Genomic DNA, 22,069 nt, shown 5'->3' with positions numbered 1-22,069 from the left:
GTGCTGGGGAAAAGGAGAGATGAAGGAGCCAGTCCCTGGCCCTGGAGAGGGCAGCTGCACTCTGAATGGGGAGACGAACTGCACACGGCAGGGCACAGTCCAGGTCACGTGGTCAGCAGCCCTCCGTGCTACCCATGGGCGAGCAGAGGAAGCCACCGTGACCGGGCACCGCAGGTGAGGGAAAGACGGGTCACAGAATGTCGGCTTGCAAGGGGCCTCCCAGGGCAGCAAAGGACAACTCCTCATAAGCAGGGCCCTCTGTAGCGCCCCTGGGAGGTGACTGGTGTGCCCTCACCCAACACTTCTGCAGAGCAGTAGCATGGTTAAGAGGGTGGGCTCTGGGTCCAGACCTGGTTCCGGCCTGTTTTAGCGCTGCCACTCACCAGCGACGTGACTTAGCACCAAGTTACTAAACGGAGTTGCAGCTTCCTCATTTGTAAAAGGAGAATAACAGCACTTAAACCTCCTACAGGGTGAGTGTGAGGATTAAATGAAACATGTACATAAAGCACCAATCACAATATCTAAGTGCGACTGTGCTCAATAAAGGACGGCTACTGAGCCGTCATACCATGCTAAGTATTGCCAAGTGTTTACCTGTATTCAACTGAAATCTGCTTCCTAAATCTTCTATTCAAATGTTTTTAGTTCTACAATACAAGGAGAGTCTGTTCCCCCTTCCACAGAAAGCTATTATGTTGTCTCTGCTCCTGGTTAAAAGTCTCTAGGTTTCCTCAACTGTTCCTCATGGGATATAGTTTCCAGCCTCCCCAAGCCCTGGCTGCCATCCTCTGTAAGCACGTTAGTGAGTCAGTTAGGAAGGGCTTCCCCCAAATGAGCACAACATTCCAGCTATGCCCCAGATGGCACAGAGTCCACAGTCTAGGGTTCTTGTCACCTGGCTTCTGAGTCCCATCAGAGTCAAAGCTGAGCATTACGCGCAGCCAGTACAGGGATCAAATACATATGCCCTGGTCAAGGACCAAGGGGAGGATGGGAGTGGGGCTGGGACAGAAAAGGCCTGTGTTACAGACACAGAAGCAGGGCTAAGGAAGTCGGCTTGTTCTGTAAGTCCAGGGTGAGCACTAACGAGACCCAGATGAAGCAATACCTTAGGAAGGCCAGCCTGCCAGCCACACACAGAAAGGGGCAGAACAGGCGGTTGAGAGGAAAAAGAGTTAGCAACTACAGCAACAGTGAGCCACAATGTGCCGAAATTCCTTGGTGAGGGTGAAGCAGAGGGTGGAAAGGAGAGACCAGTGTGCTGGCCTCCGATCTCTGCCAACCAGGTCAGAGTAACTGGTGATCCCTCCCTAGGAGGGAGATGAGGTGAAGAGAATTCCTTTTTCATAGGATTGATGAGTGCATCCTACTCAGGGGAACCTCTGCCTCTTAATCATTACCCTCTTTCCCCACCTCCATCCTCCACCTCCGCTGGAAACAGACGAGGAGAAAGGCAGTCAGGCAGAAGCAGAGTGAGTACTGCTTGGGGGTCTCAAACTCCCCTCCTGGCCTATCTGTGGACCCCGGCGGCAGCACCTTCTCAGCACCAGTGCTCACCTGGGTTTACCCCGGGGCTGGTATCCCAGTAGGAACTTGCCGGGCAGTTCCTTGCAGGCACAGATGAAATAAGGGATGAAGGTGGGCTTCTCCTTCTTAGTTTTGATGAGCAGCTCCTCTAATTTCTGGGGGTAGAATGAGGGGGAGAGGTTGGGCTAGCAGCATGCTTGGTGCACAAGGTCTGGCGCGTACATGATGATGTACACGGCCTTCACCACCTCAGCATCCCTAGACTGAAGGGAAACTGTAAATCCTAAGTCCCTGGGGGGTGTCATCCCTCAGAGGGCTCTGGGCTCACCTTGCGGTCCCCACCACTGCAGTCCTGGTAATACTTGTGGTTCAGAAGGTCCCGGGCAAAGGAAGCCATGGGCTGGACATAGCGGGCAACAATCTCATCCAGGTCTTCAAATTCCTGGGGGAAGAAGGAAAAGGCTCAACATGTCACAGCCAGAACTGAGACTCCTTGCCCCTCACCAAATCCACCTGGGGTGGGTGGGCTGCCCTGGAACAGGCTTCCCAGCCCTGCTGTAGCCTACTCCACTGCAGAGTCCCCTCTATTATTTTCTCCTCCCCAACTGGTCCTCTCTAGGTAGTCTATTTTAAAATTTGGAGGACAGGGAAGATGGAGGCAAAATACACCAAATTGAGATCAAATGACTCATTTCACAGACAACTTCCTGTCTTTCGGCTCTGCTTAGCTATTAGCACAAATGATGCATACCAACAGCAGGCAAAAGCAGTTAGAACTGGCCTATTCTGGAAGAGGAGTGGGGTTGGGAGGGAGGCAGGGGCTGGCTCTCACCTCGCTGTTGATCCACAGGGTGGCTCCCAGGCTGAAGGCGTTCTCCTTGCCCTCCTCCCGGACATCCACATGCTGGTAGATGCCATCGCTGACCTTCCAGGTCACTGTCAGGTGATTCTCACCCTTGCTGCTTGGTCGGATGATCACGTCACCCTGGTCCATGGTCTCCATCATCTTTTCTGCTTGCTTGAAATTTATATTATGGAAGGATGGGTGTGCAATCACTCGCTTGATGTATGCTGAGGATGGCAGAAAAGAAGTAGAGACCAAGTGATGGGGTGAGGCGCTGACAGCAATGGGACAACTGGGGCTTAATTTCTGACCTACTAAGGCATTCTGAGACAGATTCTCTCTGAGCCAAGATTTTCTAATGTGGAGAATGTGCTGACCCGGGTTCCCAGAATGCTGAGAATGGAAGGAACTTTAAGAGCCACAGTGCACTGGGCAAGAAAATGGAACCAAGAGGCCCTGGATTCCAGCCCTGCCAGTGACACTTTCATGATTGGCCCAGGCCTCGGCACTCGAAGCTGGGAAGCCTCGCCCATGGGAGGCCGGGCCCAGGGGTAAGGCAGCCTGTGTGTGTTGCGGCCGCCCGGCAGGGGGAGAGTTGCCAAGATTCAGGGTGCAGAGCGATGGGGCGGGGCACACTCACTGGTCCGCTGCTGCTTCCGCTTCATGTCCTCCTCCTGCTTGTGGTCTGCTGCCTCAGCATCAAAATCATAGTAGGTGTCCTTGGGCAGCTTCCACTCGTTATTCCTGTCCATGAGATCGGAGGTGCGGCAGGTCAGGTCTGCACTGAACTTCTCGATGTCAATCTTCATGATGCGGCAGTGCACGGTCATTCCCACCTAGATCCACAGAACATGTGAGCTGGAAGGGACAGAGGTTATCTAGCCCGATGCCCCTTTTTCCACATGAGAACACCAAAGTCCAGGCAGAGAGGTGGGTGACTTGCCCAAAGCCACCCAGCTACTGAGTGGCAGAGCAGAGACTGGGGTTGAATCTGGTCTGCTGATGTCTACACCGATCCCTCCCACTCTAGGCAGGAAAACCAACTGGAGCCTACTAGGGTCCACCCTGTCACTGGTACTATTGCTTTTCCCATACAGCTACCTAGTTATTGTCTGGCTGCCCTCTCCCCTTTTCTTTGAGGAGTGGGCAAAATATTACCTGTTCTTCACACTTTACCCCTGGACCTGCGTCCTTCCATAGCTAAACAGTGGCAAAAGCCAGTCCCTCTGCTTGGCTACCCTAGCTTCACTTATCAGGAATTCTTCCCCTACTCTCCTAAGTCCCTACCTCTCAGGAGTTCACAACCCTCAGAACCAGGGAACAAGAGCAGTGTGATTCAGTGGAAATAACATGGGCTTTGGAGTTGGCAGATCTGGGTGTGAATGCCAGCCATGTCACTTACAAACTGGGTGATCCTGGACAAGACACTCAAATTTCTCTGAACCTGAGTTTCCTTGCCCTCAAAACTTGATTAGAGATAACATTTTTAATGTCAAGTGCTGTTATCTAGTGCAGGCATAATAAATGACAGCTTTGGCAGGAGACTACTAGAACAGAAAGGGGGCCTAGAGATTTACTCCAAACTCTCTCATGTGGAGACTATTTAAATGTTCTTTCTGGGTGACATCTGGTTTTGCCTGTAGAACCTCACAGGCTTTCTGTGCACAGGGGTTGTGCCATCCATCCTTTTCCATCTCCTTGGGCAGCACTGCCTGGCCTCAGTAGAACAGGCAGGGCCTTTTCTGTTTCTCAGCACACAATGCTGGGCCCTGTGCTTCCTGCCTGCTGGACCAAGCTGCAATTCCCACACAGGGAGAGAAAGCCCTCACCCAAAGGCTTGGCAACTTGACAGTTCACAAAGGCAGTGAACAAAAGCTGCTACTCATTCAGATGCTTCTCATTCTGGCTTTTTCAACTAGTTATAAATTCTCCCTGAAACTTTCCCCACCAGTAGCCACTGGGAACAGAGCCTAACTGCTAGTAACGGGAGCCCAAAGTTAAGGTAAGCCCAATTCAGGGGCTGAACATTGCACTAGATGTCATAGCCAAGTCAGGCAACTACCTTCACTCGCTCCTCTGGCCGCTTTACCACTTTGTCACTGAGGAATTTGGTGGGGATGAAGCCGGTGACACCATTGTCTAGCCGTGTTTTGACACCAATGGCCTGGCCTGGGCATGAACCGCTGTCAAAGTGGTTCCACACCTGAAAAGGGCATGAGGAGAGGAACTCAATCATTCTAATTCTGGAGATCACACATTCAGAAAAAAGCCATCATGCTGTTGTAATTTCTTTCACCACTGACAATGGCATCATGGCCTGAAAACACAACAACTTAATCACCTGCCAAGAGAGAATCTGAACACCGGTAACTCTGACTCATAACTGGCATTTGGCACCACTGGTTATCCAGATGAGTCTTTATGTTTATCTAACCATTATGTCCCTCTAGCATCTGAGGCCCCTCCCACTTCGTTTTGACCCAGGGTCCTGTGAGGAGCATCTACGTCCATCTGCTCAGAATACTTTTTTTGAATTTTTGTATATCCTGGGCAAATCACATCAGCGTCTCCCATTAGAAGGAGTTGAAAAACTGTCCCTTTGATAATCTCATGCAAAGGAACTCATGCCTAATAACAACTGAAGACCTAGAAAAAGCTATCAGGGTGCTTTAAGGACTCCTGACCATCAGAAAGGCAGATGATGTCTACAAGAATGTGGGAAAAAATTAAAATGTATGTTGTGGGCAATGGAAAAATGTAAAGGAGCCTACAAATAATTTCTAACTAGCATGTTACAGGGAGACTGTGCCTGGCCTGTAGGTAAAAAACTAAAAACCTCATTTCCCTAATCTGGTTGAGCTAGGTGTCTAGAGAATAGGGTTAAAAGTTGAGTATTAAAGGTTGAGGTGATAGAGCCAGAAAAAAAAAAACAGGCAAACGGATAACTTCAAACTAGCTTTTCGAGGGCCTCCATAGTAAACCTCCATGTGTTCTACCCCTCTTCTTCCTTTGTGTACTTTGTTTGGTAAGACATCATCTAAAACATCCCAATTCCTGATTTCCTTTCTAGGGTACCGAGATTGTTTAATCAAGGAAATCCACAGCCTAAGTTAGCACCACAGCACACACCTCACTTAGTTCAGGGAAGTTGTCTTGCTGGCAGAAGGGGCATTGCCATAGCCCTGTCTCATCATTGCGGATGGCCTGGTCATAGCTTTCACCCTGTGGCCGCCTGTGGGCGATGCCAGTGACATTGCAGATGATGAGCTTTCCTGGAGGAAGGGGAGAGGAGGACAGGGAAGGGAAAAAGAGAATAGGGACTGGCTTAGCAAACAGGACAGGTGACTTCATCCCACCAAGCATTCAGGGACGGACCATCTGTCTGTCTTATAGCATCTCCATCTATCTCCACTGATGTCCTTTACATCTTTGGGAAGGGAGAGGATCTTCCCCTGAGTTGATGATAGGAAAGACTGTAGCCTATAAGAGTGACTCTATGAAGATCCCACAGCAGACGAGAAGCATAATTTGACTTCCAGTTCAGCGCTCTACAATCTTTCTGAAAGCTCCCCTGTGTCTTTCCCTTGTACACACAAACCTGCCTCATTCTGTTGGAATGGATGTTTGGTTGGTACATACAATAATTGCACCCCCTACCCTAGTCATATCCCCCTCCAACTATAAAACGGACCCAGAACTTACCAATGTAGAAGGTCTCTGGTGTTTCTTTGGTTAACATATTGAAGATCTCCTCTGTGTTGGGAGAGCGGTAAGCTGTCCGGAGATCCTTATACCGACAGCTCAGCTCTGCCCGGATGTCATACAGTGTGATGTGTTTGTCACCATAGCCCTGGGAAAGAAGCCCATTAAGAGCCTTGCAACTGCTCCCCAACCTGAGCCACAGGGGATGGGGGTGATTTGTGATTTCAATAAAAGGAACAAGCCAAGTGGCTTCTGCTGGGCTTTCTCTGCTCTTCTTTCCCTTCAACATTTACCAAAGGAAGTTTGCAACTTTTTCTTGGCCACGAACACTGTTCTGTAACTAAAATGCTTCATGAACCCCTCAATGTGTAAAACAGATAGATGCAAAGCAGCTCTGTTAGAAAGGAGGAAAGAGGGCCTAAAAAGAAACTCTAACACCCTCCCAGCTCCCTCCTTTCCCCCATAATTTCTCTAATAGTATCTGAGGTATTTCCTTGGCTCCACAACAGACCATCTGAAAACATTTTGAGGAACCCAGGACAGCACGAGCAGGGAGAAAAGAAGATCAAGTCTCCCAAACTAATAGTACCAGGGTGGCTGTGGAGACTTGCTGCCCACGTCTCTTCCCAACTAGGCCCCTTGGGCCACCTGGGATGGTCTCTGCATCAGGCCTTCTGCACAGCCACCCACCTGCCTCTCCAGTTCTTCTGCAAAGGCATCGAGGTCCAGGTCTTTGAGTCGCTCTGGGTTTTCCAATATCTCTTCCAGGGCCCCTGCAGGGTTGGCATCCTCGGCTGATTCATCATATTCCAGAGCATCCACAGCCATCTTCCTGGCCCACTCATAGGTCTCAGGGTGGACACGGGAACCATCAAGGACTTCAATGTAAGAGTCAGTGCTAAAAGGGAGGAAGAAAAGGGGCAGGATATAGAACAAGAAGCTTCTGGTACCAACCCAAGTGTCCACCAACAGGGAACTGGTTAAATAAATTAGGGTACCTTCATACAATGGAATTTTATACAGTTATTAAAAAGAAATGAGAGAGGTCTATGTGCACTGACATGGAAAGATGGCCACAATATAATGATACGTGAAAAATGCACTGCAAAACACTATGAACCATATGATTCCATTTTTGTACTAAATGGGTAGTTAGTAAATGCATAGCAAAAATAAAATTTAGAAAAACTGTAGTATACATCAAATTGTTATGGTAGTTATCTCTGGGGGGTGGGATTATGGGGGACTTCCACTTTCTGCATAATATTTGTTATGTTGAATTTCATATAATGAACGTATACAAGTTTCACAATAAGATAAAGCAAAAGGGGGGAAAAAGACCTTGGAGAATTTGCTGCCAGCTATTTTCCCCCATAAAGCCTTCCCAGGCTGTTCTTGCCCGTGCACTCACATGGACCTATGTTATTCGTGGAGTGTTACAGCAAAGCTGGGTGGAAAATGAAGTTTTAGAACTTGAAGCCTATTTCCCCACTGATTTCCATTACTGAATGAGGAGCTATGTGCCCGTGGCAAAGATCCTCCAAAGACTGAGTTGATTACTTCTGGAGAGGAAGAGGTCAATAGTAAAGTCCAAAGTCCAAGTGAGTAGAACTTCCTCGCAATAACATCAATTCAAAACATACTGGATCTCTCTCCCCCTTCCTTATCTCCTTATATCCCCACATTCCTTTTCCATTGCCCCTGCTATTCCCACCTTCATCTGACCACAATAAACCATATCCACAAAACAAGTTTGGGTTTACTGACAAAATCTTGTGTTTTCTGTTCTTCATGTATAAACTATGTTAGTTCTTTTTAAAAAAGCTTCGTATGATTGAACCGATCTTTTCCATAGGTCAGTAGCTCTTGACGTTATAAAAGTTCCTCATCTCTGCTTTAAAACATTTCCTAACTTAAATGGCTTGTGGTCCTTAGGCAGCCTTAATACCCTAAAACCCCAAAGCAAAGCCCTAGGGAGTTCTCCTGGCCTGCCCAGGCAGAGGCATCACCTGTCTCCCAGGGAAGCCGTGTCGATTTTGAGGAAGCCGGCACAGTTCATGAAGACTTTGGGACCCATGTGGCACATGGTGACCAGCTGGGTCCGGCTCTCCAGCCGGGTGTTATTCTGCTTCAGGATCTGGGGGAAAAGGCCTGGAGTGAGCCAGGGAGGTAAGCAGGCCCCACCTCCCTGGTCTGCTTTCAGGTCTCTGTGAGAGCCCCATAAGGGGAATTCTGCCCCCACTTCCCAAAGTACATACATACATACAAACACACATATATATATAGCACTGAGCATTACACTATTCCATCTACCATTACATACATTACATTTAATGAACTATGGAAAACTACCAAAGACTATAATTAATGTACAGTATAAAAGTGAATAATGCAATATACACTCCAGACTTCTCACCATCTTAAGAAAAAGAATATTACCAATACATATATACATTTTAACTTTATTTACCAATACTTTTGAAGCTCTCTGTATGCCTAGCTCTTTGATTGAAACCCTTTCTCTTCCCAGTGGAAAAACCCACTAGCCTTAAGTCTGTGTCTAGCATGCCCTTGCTTTCCTCCATCTGTTTTAAATCATGGCTAAGGGCTCTCTTTCCCATGCGTCAGTACAGTACAGCAGGGGAGAACAGCTTTGGTCACCTGGGCTTGAGGTCCACTCACTAGCTGAATGATTCTGGACAAGTCGCTTTACCTCTCTGACCTTGGCCTTCATGGTTTGTCAAATGATATTAGTGTATTCAGTGGAAAGGCTGAATAAAACAGTAACTTTTCTTTTTTTCTGATTCAACTCAATCCTACCTTCAGGAGGTGTGTCCCTTTCCGAGGTCCCAGGCCACAGACATACTGGATCAGGGCCTGGCTGTAAGGGTGGGCAATGGCACGGTTGACATCGACCCCAACCTCGTTGACTCGGTTGATAAATTCGCAGTACAAGGCATTCAGCAGCTCCTCTTTCACCACATGCTCCTGGCGACATACAGCAAGCAGGGATTAAAGTTATGTGCTGCTCTGCCCAGCTGGGCCTGCCTGTCAAATGCTACTCACCTGCAAAGGGTGAAACTTGAGACAGAGGATGTCTTCATCAGAGCTGCACACCTGGGCAAATTCAATCAAAGGGTCCTGGATGCGCCGGGCCAGGGAGACGGCCTGCCTCAGCACTGGAGGGTAATCCCGGAACTCTGCCTAGAGTCAAACCAGGATCAGCAGGCTCTGAGAGTGCCCCCAGCTCCAATATCAAGGGGGAATTCAAATTGTTCTGGCTTTCAGTCACTGTCTCTTCCCTCCTGGGATCCCTCTTCCTGAGACCCCCAATTTGCACCTTGACTGACAAAATGGAAAACCTCTACAATGTAAGTGAACAGGTTTGTTTCCCTATTTAGTCTGAGATTGATAGTAGTCACTCCAGCAGGCCCTGGAAGTGGGGTTCCAGTATTACCTCGGACTTCTTGCTGTTCATATAGAGAATGGCCAACTCATTGTCAACCAGCTCCACCCCAATAGAGGACAGCTGTTGGCCCTGGTCCAGCTCGTGCACAATGCGCTTCACATCCTCGATCAACATCTGGGCATCTCTGCAGGAATGAAGAATGTTGGTCAGGGCTCTTTCTGGAGAGGCATTTTCCCAGAGATGGATAATCTCATGGCTGGGATGCAGGGGGAAGGAAAGAAAGGGCTTTGGAACTCCAAGAGAGACATTTAGGGATAGTAGGAAACTGTGGAGAAGTAGAATAGACCCAGACCCTGGTAATGGGTGTATCATCAAGGCTCTACACAGGCACATGCCCACTCTGCATTACAGGTATATGCCAGATTCAACAACACGGAAAGAGGGACTTTTGGGTCACACCCAATCCCAAACACCCCTACCTGTTCTCTCCTGCAACTGTCACCACATGAGGCTTCTTATTCAGAAGAAATTTCTTTAAGGTTTCAATGTCTTGAGCCTGGATTGAAAAAAATTGGAGCTGAATGGATCTGATAGGGATAGGACGATTTCAAGCAGTTCTCTCCTCCTGTTTAGCTCGAGATCTTATAAGACCTTATAAGAACAGAGAACAGTAAACACTGGAAGCATCTTTAGGCAGTATCTGGTCCCACCTGCCACCAAGGATCCATTCCTGCCCCATCCTTGAAAGATGAATGGCTACACTGTCTCTGCTTAACCATTCCACAGATTAGTACCCCACTCCGGGATACTAGTAGCCAGGTCTGAAGGACAGTTAGGAAAATGCTCTCCTTTACTGTGAACAAAAACTTGTCTCCCTGTAGCCACTGGTCCTAGCTTTGATCAAGCAAAACAGAGAACTGGTTCCTGTCCTCTTTGGGATGAGGGCCCTTCAAAAAGGTCAACATAGCAAGTATGTCTCCCTAAGTCTTCTTTAGCTTAAAGATGCCCAGTTTCTACTACAGTTCCTTATGCCTTAATTTCCAGTGCCTCACATACCTAGTTGTCTCCTTATGGTTTGCTGATAGCTATTTCATCCTGATGTGTGACTTTTGCTGAAAATCAGAGTGTAGTAGGATTGTAAGTATGTATGGGTGGCAATAGTATTCCCAAAGAGCAGAGCATGGCACATACTGTAAGACTGATGATTGGCCTTATCTGGGCCACAGGGAATGTCTCACTAGTAACATTCCTCTAAAATTCCTGGACCTCCATCCATAATGCTGTTGTTGTTGTTTTTTAAAATCCTTCCTGGAAGGGCATCCGAGTCTTAGGGCTGCTTTCAACTTCCCTATTAATTTCTTAACAAGAAGAATTCAACACCTCCCAGTCATCCCTCATATCCAGCCAGGCCAGGTACAGATGGCCTCTTGTATAACCACATGCCCAATGGGGTGGGCACCTAAACCAAGTCTTCATCCCTCTTCAAACAGAAAGCTCAAAGCTGGACATGATGCATCACATGTTGTCTGACCAGAACACAAAACAAGGAGCCTGGGACCTCTGGTTTGAGTATTATACACCTGTTAATATTTTCTAAGACTATTATACTTCTGGCTTATACTTGGATTGTGGACAACTAAACACACTTGCGTCTTATTTAAAAGGAACCACAGCCTGGTAGTCAGGATAACTCTAATCTCTATTTTGAGACTTTTAAAAAAAATAGATGTATGTTAAGAAGTACTTCTTTTTAGAAAAGAGCTCTCTCTCAATAAAATTGAAAGATGCCATTAGGAGGAAAAAAAAGCCAGAAGTAAACAAACCAGATGAATTAAAATTCCTCTTTCCTTGGAAAAAGGGACACCAAGTGGCTAACGCAGGAAAAGTTTGGCTTAATGCCTCTGTGGCTTTCAGCTCCTGGAACAGGCTGACCCAGATGCTGTTAGGAACAGTCAATAACAGAAGCTCCCAGAAGCACATGAAGCTTAGGAACTGGCCTCAAGCCAGAAGTAAATCCTGCTTCGGATAATTTGAGTGCCACCTACTGCCCAGGGAAGCTAAATTTATCCCAGAAGAAGCGTCAAAGATAATCAGGGTCTTCCATAGGATGGTGCTTAGACCACAAACATTTATCCCCACTGAATTACGAGATGTACTCAAGATATACACTTGCCTTCTTTTCCCGCTCTTCTTCTCTCCATGCAGTTCGCCGTTTGGTAAAATGCGGCAGCCGGAGGAAGTCTGTCACTTCTCCTTCACCACTGACCAGAGCGCAGAACACCGGGTGATCTCTGCAGATCAGAGAGAAGACCAGAGCAATAATCAGCAGTATGAGAATATGAACTGGGGAAGGGTGAGATTAGGAAGACAGGTAAGGAACGGTGCCAGGGAGGCAGGGATGGGCAGTTACCTGGCAGAGGAGAAAGCAATGCCTAAGACTCGGATGCCCTTCCCTTGGTTTTCATCCATGAAGTCATCATCTTCCTCTACCTGCTGATCTGGCCGGTAGGGTGCCACCCTCAACCAGTTGTACAGCTTTCGACTGCAGGCCTGGGGAGGAGACACAGCAGACATCATGGTCAGGAGGGTCAGTGTGCTAAGGAAACAAATGCATGCACGTGTGCACAGATGTATATTCACACTGCACATGTTCCTCATCCTTGGTAGGCTTACAACTTGAAGGCATACTTTACTTGTGGAAACATGAGAGTATACACAGAGAACAGCTATATAAATAAAGAATGCATGGATGAGTGGGGCAGAGGGAGGGAGAGGCCACTAGAGTGGGGAGGTCCTGGAGATGACCCCTCTGGCCTTGTTTCACCCCCTCTCAGATTATACTCCACTTGCCCCCACTGTTTCTCCATTAGCTATGGTCCTCACTCTCACCTCTAGTTTGGGGAATACCTACTAGTGAAGAGCACAAGTCTCTGTCCTCACCTTTATGACGTACTCCTTGGCCTCTGTCAGCAGCTTATTCTTGAGCTCTTTGGCCATCTGTACATAGAGAAACTGTTGCAAAGCTCGCTCGATGGCCATGGTGCGCTGCCGGTTCCACTCCTGCACCTGATGGCTGAACTCATCTCGGTAGTAAAACTGCTTAATCTCTTCAAAATATGTCTGGTCGTTGCCATAGCTGAGGAGAGACACAAAGCTGTGGTGTCAGGAATGGAGAAGGAGTGAGTCCCAAATGTCCATGAATGCTGTGAGCGAACAAGGGACAATGACTTGCTTGATTCTGAAATTGTGGTTCACGTTTCTCAGGGACCGCTCCCTCCAACAGTCTCCTCACCAAGCCCTCCCAAAAAAGCCCCCGCCCAGGGCTCCACTTACCCTTCTACTCCCTTCATATCTATGCTGATATCAATGGTGAGTAGCCCTTCGTCTTCAGCCAGGCTTATCTTGAGGAACTGGTCATCTCTCAGTTCCTTAACAGGCTTGTTCTTTAAGTACTTGAAGGAATAAGCATAGTGGGCCTCATCCACATCCTGTACACATCAAGAGGGAAACATTAGCCCTTGGCTGGACTGGGCTTGGCCTGGCCACAGGAGAAAGATGCTTCTCCGCTCTCAGGCAGACAGCTCAGCCAGGCGTGAGGACAAGAAACTTCTCAGTTCAATCAAATAGAGAGCAGGGGCCACATCTTGGATCAAAGCCCTTTACCTGGCTCACCTTTCTACCTTTCTTGGTGGGGGTTATATTTAGCTTGGCTCTCTCCTGGAAGGTTTGCCTCAGAACCTGCCGGACAAGGGGCTCGCGGGCAATCTGCAGGGCTACCATGTAGCGGGCGCCTTCCAGCACGGCTTCTGGTGTAGGGAACTGGCTGTGGGGAAAGTGATTGAACTGCGGGATGACTGCCAGCCTTGGCCTTCAGTCCCATCCTCCCACCAGCCACCTATGGCATGCCTACCTGCAAACGTAATCCTTGGCCAGCTCTAAGGGCTCTGCAGGGAACTGCTCTGTCTCATGCCGCTGGTAGCTGTCCCGGAGGTTCTCCCCAAATTGCTCAGGGGTAAGTCCAAACTTTTTGGCCAGACCATCTAAAGCAAACAGTGGAAAAGTAAGGCAGGAGCCAGGCTGACAAACCTCTTGGCTCTCAGAATCTAAAGTAGCAATTGTGGGTACAAGATTTTAAAGGGGTTATGAAGCAGCAGGACTAGCATGTCAGACAGAGAACAATGAAAAGAACCACCTTTAAACACCCAACAGGCTGTTATAAGGCAGAAAAGATGGATACTTCCTAAGTGACATCTAGGCTTAGAACTAAGGGGGAAGTTACAACTTAAAAGAAAAACTTCCCAAAGACAGGATGGACTCTCTCCTTCAGAGTATGTGAGTTTCCTTTTGCTTTAGGAATTTAGGCCGAGGATGGACCGCTAACGTGGGGGAGGTGTGGGTGGGGGGAGCAAGCGTTTATGGGGACCATAAACTGAACTCTGGTTCAGAGTTGGATTGGTGATTGGCCCAGATATCCTTTAAGTCCTCTTCCTAGCCACCAGTATCAGGGAACTTTCCTTGCTCAAAGCTGGAACACCCAGGTCCCAAGCTAGCATTTACCTAATCCAGCGCTCTGGCAGATGGTGTACATGTCTCGGCGAGAAGCCTGCTTGAGCTCTGGCCCCCTCTGCTCCTCATCTTCTGCCTCCTCCCCTTCACCTGGGAAGAAAACACCAAGAGAGTTAGCGCTCCAGCTTCCAATCACTCCCAAGGATCTCACACATGTAGAGAAGCCCCAAAAGGCACCTAGCCAAGGGCATCCTTGGAGGTGTCTTGGCTATCAGACCTCCTGGGTTTTCTTTCTTAGGACTCACCTTCCTCATCTCCTTCTTCCCGTACACGCTTCAGCTTCTTGCGGTTGGCCTTGGCTGCATTCTGCATCTTGGGGATGTCACGACCATAATAAAGCAGGAAGTGGTTGTAGACATCTTTCAGTTCATCCATTGACTGTACATCTTTGAGCCTGGAGGGAAGGGACATAAGACCTCAATTGTCACCGGGGAGGGGTATACCCCAGTTCTGGTACAAGAGGTCCGATTTCCATGAGGCAAGATCCCATCTAGGATGGGTGTCTATAATGTCCAATTATAAAAACCACACAATGGCCCCAGACTGTGACTTAATTGCAACCATGTTATCTTAAAGAAGGAATATGCCAAACAGAAATGGTGATTGGTTGTTATTAGAGATGGAAGCAAAAAGAGAGAGGGAGATAAGGGTAGCAAAGTTCAAAGTCCTTGAGACAGCCATTGTTCCTCCAGGTAGCTCAGTTTCATGATGTTGGCCATTAAAATCATCAGCTCCTCTCCCACCTTACCCCCCAACTCTGATTCTAGGCTCACCAAGCTACTTTCTGATTATAATTCGGTTTCCCATGTAACTTTACCTACAGGGAATAAATGTATAAAATAGTAAACATGACTATTTGATTCTTTTAACAGTTAATTTGTAAATAAATTGGTATTTGTCTTTCATTTACCGATAAGGATAACTGAATAACATGAGCTTGCCTGTCAGAAAGATCACTTTCGATGTGTTGACAAATTGGGTTTCTGAAGGATGGGCCGTATGCTCTGAGTTCTGCAAGTTAATACTGCTCTTGTGGGGCCTGCCATTGTCTGTGGGCTTCTTGTAATGAAACAAACCCTGCATATGCTACCTCTCCATGTCAGTGGTGTCCAGAGCCCGAATGCCATCAGCCAGAGGTTTGTCAGGGTCAGCAGAGATTTGCTCGTACTGATAAGCCTGCATCTTCTCAAACAGCCGTGTTAGATTCTCTTTGCGGATCCTCAGCTGGGTCCACTAGAGCAGGATAGGGCAGGAGTGAGGACTGGTGGTGAGCCCTGGTGATCCAAGGTGGCTTTTTTCCTTAACAGGAGACCAAGGGGCAAGGGTGGGGTGGGGTGGGGGTGGGGGGAGCTTGGCAGGCCTGGGGTGGGGGTGGGCAATTGGGCTGCACCTGATATGGACAGGAGGGCTTGAGTCCTAGTTACAGTGGGGGGCATGGATCCACATTACCTTTTCATCCCACTGCCACACCCTCCAGAGGTCATTGATATGCAGTTCAGGCTCCACATACTCCTTTCGGTAGAAGGCAATAAAAGGCACCTAGAGTGGCAAGGAGACTAGAGTCACCCAGTGGAGAAAGAACTGCAAGGATCCCCCTTTACCACGGGGATAAACAGCTCCAAGAAATTCAACGGTCAGAAGTGACGCCTCCTTCACAGGCCCATCCAGGGCATGGTGCTCTCTCCCACAGGGGAGATAACAGACAGCGTAGTGTCATTCTTTTGACAACTAGGGTCTGCTTTGGTTCTTACACTGCTCCTGTCAAGGGACCCCTTCTGAGGACAGGGGAAGAGAACCGCCTATCTGTCTTAGGCAGCTGCCCTCTCCCTCATCCCCTAACTCAATTTCTAACCAACAGGACACTAGAGCTCAAGATGCTACCTCAAAATGCTGATTTCGCATGAAACCCAGGGCCTCTTTGATCTTCTGAATTGTGCTGGGCCCTTTTCGACTGAAACTGCTGGTTGGCTGCCCTCGGTCCAGGTAATCACAGCTTTCCTACAGCAGGAAATGAAAAAAGAAAAAGTCAGCAGTGACACTTTTTTATACAAGGGGTTTGAGGAAGTTGGAATCCTTTAAACGTATTTGGTCTTTCCACACACAAAACATGGCTTTACAACATAGGACCACCTGGTCAGACAAATCCTAGAAAAACCTCTCTCTCACACACACACGCAGGAATACGTAGCTGCTTGGATCAGGAGAGGAGCAGCTCCTCTATCCTGATGGGTGGCTACTGGCTCATGTCAAAGAATAAGGATGAATGTTTTTTGGGTACCTGTAGAGAAATGGTTGGTGTGGCAAAGGCATTCCTGTAGATCCAGTCGGCTTCTTCCTCTAGCTCATCATCTTCAGCTCCCTTAACTGGAATGGAACGGAGCTGCAGGGGATATGACAACAGGGTGAGACCAACTTTCCCTTGTACCCCACTTAGGAAAAACATAACATCACTTCTGGACCAAAATGTGTGAACCTCAGGCACACATTTCCAATAATAAGCACAGTGTCGTCCTGGCATGAGGTAGGCTCTTTGTGTGGAAAGAGTGGCATTTCTAGAACCATAAGCAGGGCAAGAGTCTATCTTTCCTCCTCTCAGCTGGACTCTCCATATCCCCAGTCAGAGGGGTTCAAAGCCAACCTCCCACATGCTGCTTTATGTCAGCTGGTTGCTAGATTATTTCTCTGCTACAACCCCCATAACAGGGAAGCTCAGCGCAGATGGCGACAGGTCGGCAGAAGGGAAGAAGCGTGGTTTCTTACCTGGAACCTCTCAGGCAGGTCAGTGGCCCGGATTTCATTGTCCTGATCTGTGAGGTGGCTGCTTTCCAGCTCACTGGGCTCGTACATCTCAAAGATGCTCCTGCGGCTCACACGCTTCTTGGTGGTCTTCTTGGGGCGCACTCGGATTTCACCTTCGGCCTCATCATCCTCGTACTCATACTCTTCCTCCAGTTCCTCATCGTATTCATTGTATTTCTCAAATTCATCATAGTCAAAGTCCACCCCAAAGATCTCCTGGGCTTCCTGCAGGGCCCTATAAGTAGAGCAAGAAGCAATTAATTGGTCCAGGTTCTGGTCAGAGAAAAGACATGCAGCCCCTACATGGATCCTTTACGTGCCCCAAAAGGACTAAGGAAGTCAGGAGAAGGGTAAATCCAAGAACCATATTCACTGTGGAATAAAAGCTTAGCTGGGATATCTCTGGGCAACTTGTTTATTGGAGGATAAAAAGCCCATCTTCGACACCTGCCAGCAACAAGGACCAAACAGGTACAAGGCAGGTGGGTTTTTATCCTGCTCAGGAGACCTATCTTCTGCTAAGGCACTACCATAGTCCCTCAAGCACAAGTTTTCAAACTTTCAAACTTTGATGCAAACATCTTTCTTCCAGCAAATTTATAGGCAGAAGGCCAATACACAAAACTAGTAAGCATGGACTTGCAGGAGGAAGAGGGAAGTTGGAGCCTTGCCCATGTGTGACTTCACTCCAATTCCACAGTGGCCCTAGAATATAGAGAAAGCTCTCAGAGGTTCTAGGAGCAGCCTGAAATCACTGCCTACAAGAGGCTGTTTAAGGCATGGAAGCAAAATGGCTGAGAGCTGAGAATTTTTGGCTGAGACCTCTAACCTCCTCCTTCCTAACTAGGTCCACTCAGATGCCTTTTATCACCACCTCATACCAGACCCTACTCACGCATCTGTGTATCCGGGAAGCTTTTTCCGCCACTTAGGTTTTTTCAGAGGCTGTCCATCATCATCCACGATGAAGTCGTCAATGTCTGGGTAGGGAAAGAAAAGGTGAGGGCTCAGAGGTAGGGGATGAGTCAGGCCTGAATGGCTTTAGTTCCTTCTATGTTGAGTGGCCAACTGAGAAGAGTAGGGAGGTTCCTGACAGAAAGACCCAGAGCTCCTGAAAAGGAACTTCTTTGGGCCATTGTTGGGGAGCTTAGCTGAAGAATGGTTTCCCATCCTGTTCCTATGGGCTGGGAAATCCCAACGCCCTTTCCAAACAATGGCTTCCCTGCCTGATGCCACATACCTGATTCCTCATCATCTTCCTCCTCCTCCTCTGGAGGAGCCATGGGGGCCTCCACAGCTTCCTGCCCTTCTTCCCCTTCCCCATCCTGGAAGATTTCCTCGGCGATGGCCTCTTTTTCATGCTCCTCCTTGCCATATTCCTCTTCGTCATCGTCCTCATCATCAGACATTTTTTTGACCCGCCGGTACTTTTGCTAGGGGTGAAAACCCTGCCTCATCAGGCTCTGAGGGGCATGGCATAAGGTTGCCTGCTCTCCAGTATCACTCCCATCTTCCCACCACAATTAAGTTGGCCAAGGGATAGGGGAAGGAACATGGCAAGTGATGCTTTTTCAGCCACAAGGCCGATCCTTCGAACTCTGACAAGCTTTTTTCTTAACAGGCACCCAGATCTGGGGTGCAAATCTAGGGTCCACAGCTCAATGACACTGAGCTGCTTTCTTTTCTCTGATGATCTCCAAGCCATTCTGGATGTGTCTCTCCCCTCAGGAGTCACTACATTTTAAGGGCTTTTCCCTTCACCTCCAGGGACAAAGACAAAGAACTGCACTTACTCCTCGCTTGACTTTGACACCCAAATTCTCCTCAATGAGGTCAAAATCATCATCCTCCAGGCGGTCGTCAAAAGATGCTGGAGAAAACAAAGTGTCACCCACAGCAGTGGGGAGGCCCCTTCCCCTCTGCAACTTCTACCTCTCTTGAAGACAGACTACTCACTGCGCTTTCTCTTCTTGTGGCCGACATCATCTTCTGAATCACCAGAGTCACTACCTTCATCTTCCTCCCCTTCATCTTCATCATCGTCGTCATTGATAAAGCCTTTCAGATTGCCCTGCTCATCCTGATCATCAAGGTTCTCTTCCTCCTCTTCCTCATCTGGAAAACATGCACGTGTGTGGCGGGGAGTTTAGGAAACAAACTGGAGGTGGGGCAGGGCCATCTGCTTAACTGCTATTCCTCCATCTGCTCTGAAGCTAACGACCTGCATGCCACATTAACTCTCTGCCTCATCTAGAAAGGCAAAACGGGACCATCCACTTAGAGGAGCAGCATCTGAAAAGGATGGTCTCTCTTCTACATTTGCCATCTGTCTTTAGGCAAGATAATCTTCCTAATTACTGATTCTTCAAAATCATTAACGAAGGCATTACAGCCACCAGAAACCTTGTTTTCCTCAGTTTAAAAACTAAGCAGCTATATCCCTGATTTCATTCATAATTCTTTTGAGAAAGCTCACATTTTCTGTTTCCACCTTTAAAGACATTACATGATGCTACTCCACTGATGGCTGGGCTTGGCCAGAGAAATAGGAAACTGGGTGCATGAAAACCAACACTGCTAGGTCTCTAAAAGTGGGAAACATTACATTGGATTATTGGTATACTGTCTGTCTCCACCCACTAATGTAAGCTCGCAGAGAGCTGGGTCTTTGTTTTGTATTCCTAGTTCTCAGCACAGTGCTAGTATACAGTAGGTGCCCAGTCAATATTTTCTGATGAATGACTGGGCAGTCTCAAGCTGGTACCTCATGTGTGATAACTTCTGTGCTCAGTCCAAGCCTCTCATCAGCAAGAATCCAACTATTCAAAGCTTAGCAACAGTGGAGAAAAGCTTGAGGCTGGGGCCTCCTCACCATCATCCTCCTCTTCCACAAATTTTTTGGTGACTCGGGGAACCACCTCGCCTTCATCATTGTATTCTTCCTCTGACTCCTCAGCTTCACTCTCCACAAAATCAGACATTGCTGCAGCTTCTCACAGCCTGCCTGAAGACTAGAGAAGGGAGGGAGGTGGGGATAAAAAATAAGGCACATGACCTTACAGAGAGCTCAAACCTTCCCACCAACAGAATTCCCATGTACAGCCTTTTAGCCATCTGCCACTGCTCTGTCCACCCGATCGTTTCCACCAGGGGAGGGGAGTGTAAGAATCAAATGGGCTCTATCTGTTCCATTTTCCATCCCTCCCGGTCTTGCTCCTCTCTGTAAAAAGAAGGCTATTATAACGGACTTTTTTATATTACCGTTTTTCTCCCCCAAAGAGTTTTATCTCACTCACTATTTGGGGCCTGGGAGAAAGAATGGGCACATAAGAAAAGAAACTAATATAGGGATAATAATATAGGTGGGAATATGGCAGTCAACGGAGATTGAATGACTTGGTCATAGGAACTTTGACAAACAGTGAGTGCCAACTTTATGATAGGCACTTTCATATACAGTATATCTGGCTGTTAGTGGAGTCAAACTGGAAATCCTCTTTCAACAGATTAAAAGAACATTTCATGAACTTGAGCTACTATGAGTCACTTGTGTGAGTCCTGGTTGGAAACATTTGGGCAAAGAAGGGGCCTCTTCAGAAACATGACAACACTGACTTTATTTTTGGTACCACCCCCCTGCCCCCGATAAAATATTCAAAGGCTTCCCAAGGCCTAGAAAATAAAGGCAACAGGGTTATACAGAAAGATTGCTGGGCTTACGAGTAGATTTCAAATCCTTACTCTATCACCTATGTAAATAAACTTAAGCAAATTATTTAATTTGTTGGATTATCAATTTCTTCATCTGAAAAATGGTACTAGCACTATCTACGTCACGGGGTAGTTGAGAATATTAAATGACAGATGTGAAAGGATCTAGTTTACTTAATGTTAACTGAGTTTGAATCTGAATCCTGGGCCTAATTTTCCTTTGTATTCTATAATTTTGTACCAATCATCACAAATTTATCTTCTATTTTCCTTCTTTCAGACTCATTTAAAGCCTGGAAATGGCAGTAGTGAAGACTGAGAACCGTAACATGGAGTTGTGGGCCTGGGGTAGGACTTTAAGAAACAGTACACATCACACAAATCGTAACATCTAGATTCCATTTTGGCACTCTGAAGCTGGCTACTGGATATATTCAGCATCACTTCTTACCCTCTCCTGTTTTATGGTCCATTCCCCCCACTTAGACTCTACACTTCTGGAAGATAGAGACCACATGGAATTGAGGGATGATAAAAAGCCATGAAAACATAAATGGTAATAGAAGAACCATCAGAAGGCACTTTGTGATTCGTAGTGGGTAAGCTGTACTCTCTACGTGCTTTGTACATATAAGGAACTGCTAAGTGTCTGTTAAAGAAGTAACTTTTTCTTATGTTTTCATCGTCTAATGGAGATGGTGGTGGGAGGGGGGAGAAAACGAGGGTGGCTAATGGCTACCTGAAATGGTCTACAGTTCTAGAAGGGGTCTTAAGTACTGTAGCTCTAATTTTTGTGACGAGTACCCTTACTGGATATCAATCAAAACTTTAACCAATCAACATTAATTGACCTCAAGAAAACAAAAGTGAAGGTAATGAATTCTGATGGAAGGGGAGGAGGCAATGATATAGTCTTATGTTCAATTTTAGGCTGGGGTTTCAGATGCCATTCTTTTCACAAATTTACTGACTGCCTACCGTGTAAATATCTCTGCTAGGAGCTGGGGATTTGAAGAGAAACAGGATAGTTTGGTTTCAAGGAATGGAAAATAATGTTATTCTTCTCATTAATTTTTTTTGTTTTGTTTTGAAAATTATAGCTGTTTTTCATAATTAGTAGAGGAAGAGAGGCATAGAAACAAGTAAGAACATAAAACAGTTTTAGGTATTATGATAGATGTATAGATCAGGCACAGGAAGAGAACTGGGAAGGAAAAAAAAAAGACCCACAACACATACATACAAAACCTAACAAATACTAATATAGGCCTTTCTTGGTACTCTAAGCATTTAAAAAAGTGATGTACCCTGAAGTGGCAATACTGTTTACAGTTCACCTACTAAGTTCCAAACATTTAATAAATATCCTATGAATCCTTACACTGTCCTACGAGGTACAGCACACTTCTCTCTCTATTCAACAAAGGAGGAAACAGACTCAGAGATGAAGTCACTTGTTCGAGGCTACACAACCATCAATTACAAGAGTGAGATCTGAACTAACGGCT

General features: G+C 47.2%; 1 protein-coding gene across 1 annotated transcript in view; it reads right to left on the bottom strand.

Moving 5' to 3' along the window:
- Nucleotides 1-22,069, bottom strand: part of SUPT6H (SPT6 homolog, histone chaperone and transcription elongation factor) — a 30,248-nt gene that overhangs the window by 2,626 nt on the left and 5,553 nt on the right. Inside the window, exons 2-32 of the mRNA XM_037809367.1 lie at nt 19,723-19,861; nt 18,807-18,965; nt 18,644-18,720; nt 18,091-18,283; nt 17,746-17,830; nt 16,812-17,085; nt 16,330-16,431; nt 15,933-16,049; nt 15,501-15,590; nt 15,142-15,284; nt 14,297-14,445; nt 14,043-14,141; nt 13,396-13,525; nt 13,158-13,308; nt 12,819-12,973; nt 12,426-12,621; nt 11,896-12,035; nt 11,659-11,776; nt 9,965-10,041; nt 9,534-9,669; nt 9,143-9,280; nt 8,897-9,064; nt 8,086-8,213; nt 6,767-6,974; nt 6,077-6,224; nt 5,504-5,646; nt 4,437-4,577; nt 3,015-3,210; nt 2,363-2,601; nt 1,859-1,972; nt 1,561-1,685 (exon numbers count right to left, since the gene is read on the bottom strand). Coding sequence (XP_037665295.1) covers nt 1,561-1,685; nt 1,859-1,972; nt 2,363-2,601; nt 3,015-3,210; nt 4,437-4,577; nt 5,504-5,646; nt 6,077-6,224; nt 6,767-6,974; nt 8,086-8,213; nt 8,897-9,064; nt 9,143-9,280; nt 9,534-9,669; nt 9,965-10,041; nt 11,659-11,776; nt 11,896-12,035; nt 12,426-12,621; nt 12,819-12,973; nt 13,158-13,308; nt 13,396-13,525; nt 14,043-14,141; nt 14,297-14,445; nt 15,142-15,284; nt 15,501-15,590; nt 15,933-16,049; nt 16,330-16,431; nt 16,812-17,085; nt 17,746-17,830; nt 18,091-18,283; nt 18,644-18,720; nt 18,807-18,965; nt 19,723-19,831 — 4,448 coding nt within the window. The 5' untranslated portion in view covers nt 19,832-19,861. The remainder of the gene's footprint in view (nt 1-1,560; nt 1,686-1,858; nt 1,973-2,362; nt 2,602-3,014; nt 3,211-4,436; nt 4,578-5,503; nt 5,647-6,076; nt 6,225-6,766; nt 6,975-8,085; nt 8,214-8,896; nt 9,065-9,142; nt 9,281-9,533; nt 9,670-9,964; nt 10,042-11,658; nt 11,777-11,895; nt 12,036-12,425; nt 12,622-12,818; nt 12,974-13,157; nt 13,309-13,395; nt 13,526-14,042; nt 14,142-14,296; nt 14,446-15,141; nt 15,285-15,500; nt 15,591-15,932; nt 16,050-16,329; nt 16,432-16,811; nt 17,086-17,745; nt 17,831-18,090; nt 18,284-18,643; nt 18,721-18,806; nt 18,966-19,722; nt 19,862-22,069) is intronic.

This window comes from Choloepus didactylus, chromosome 18 (assembly GCF_015220235.1).
Source record: "Choloepus didactylus isolate mChoDid1 chromosome 18, mChoDid1.pri, whole genome shotgun sequence".
NCBI classification, from domain to species: Eukaryota; Metazoa; Chordata; class Mammalia; order Pilosa; family Megalonychidae; genus Choloepus; species Choloepus didactylus.
The sequence above is the reverse complement of the archived record's forward strand: the minus strand, read 5'-3'. Positions and strand labels throughout refer to the sequence as shown.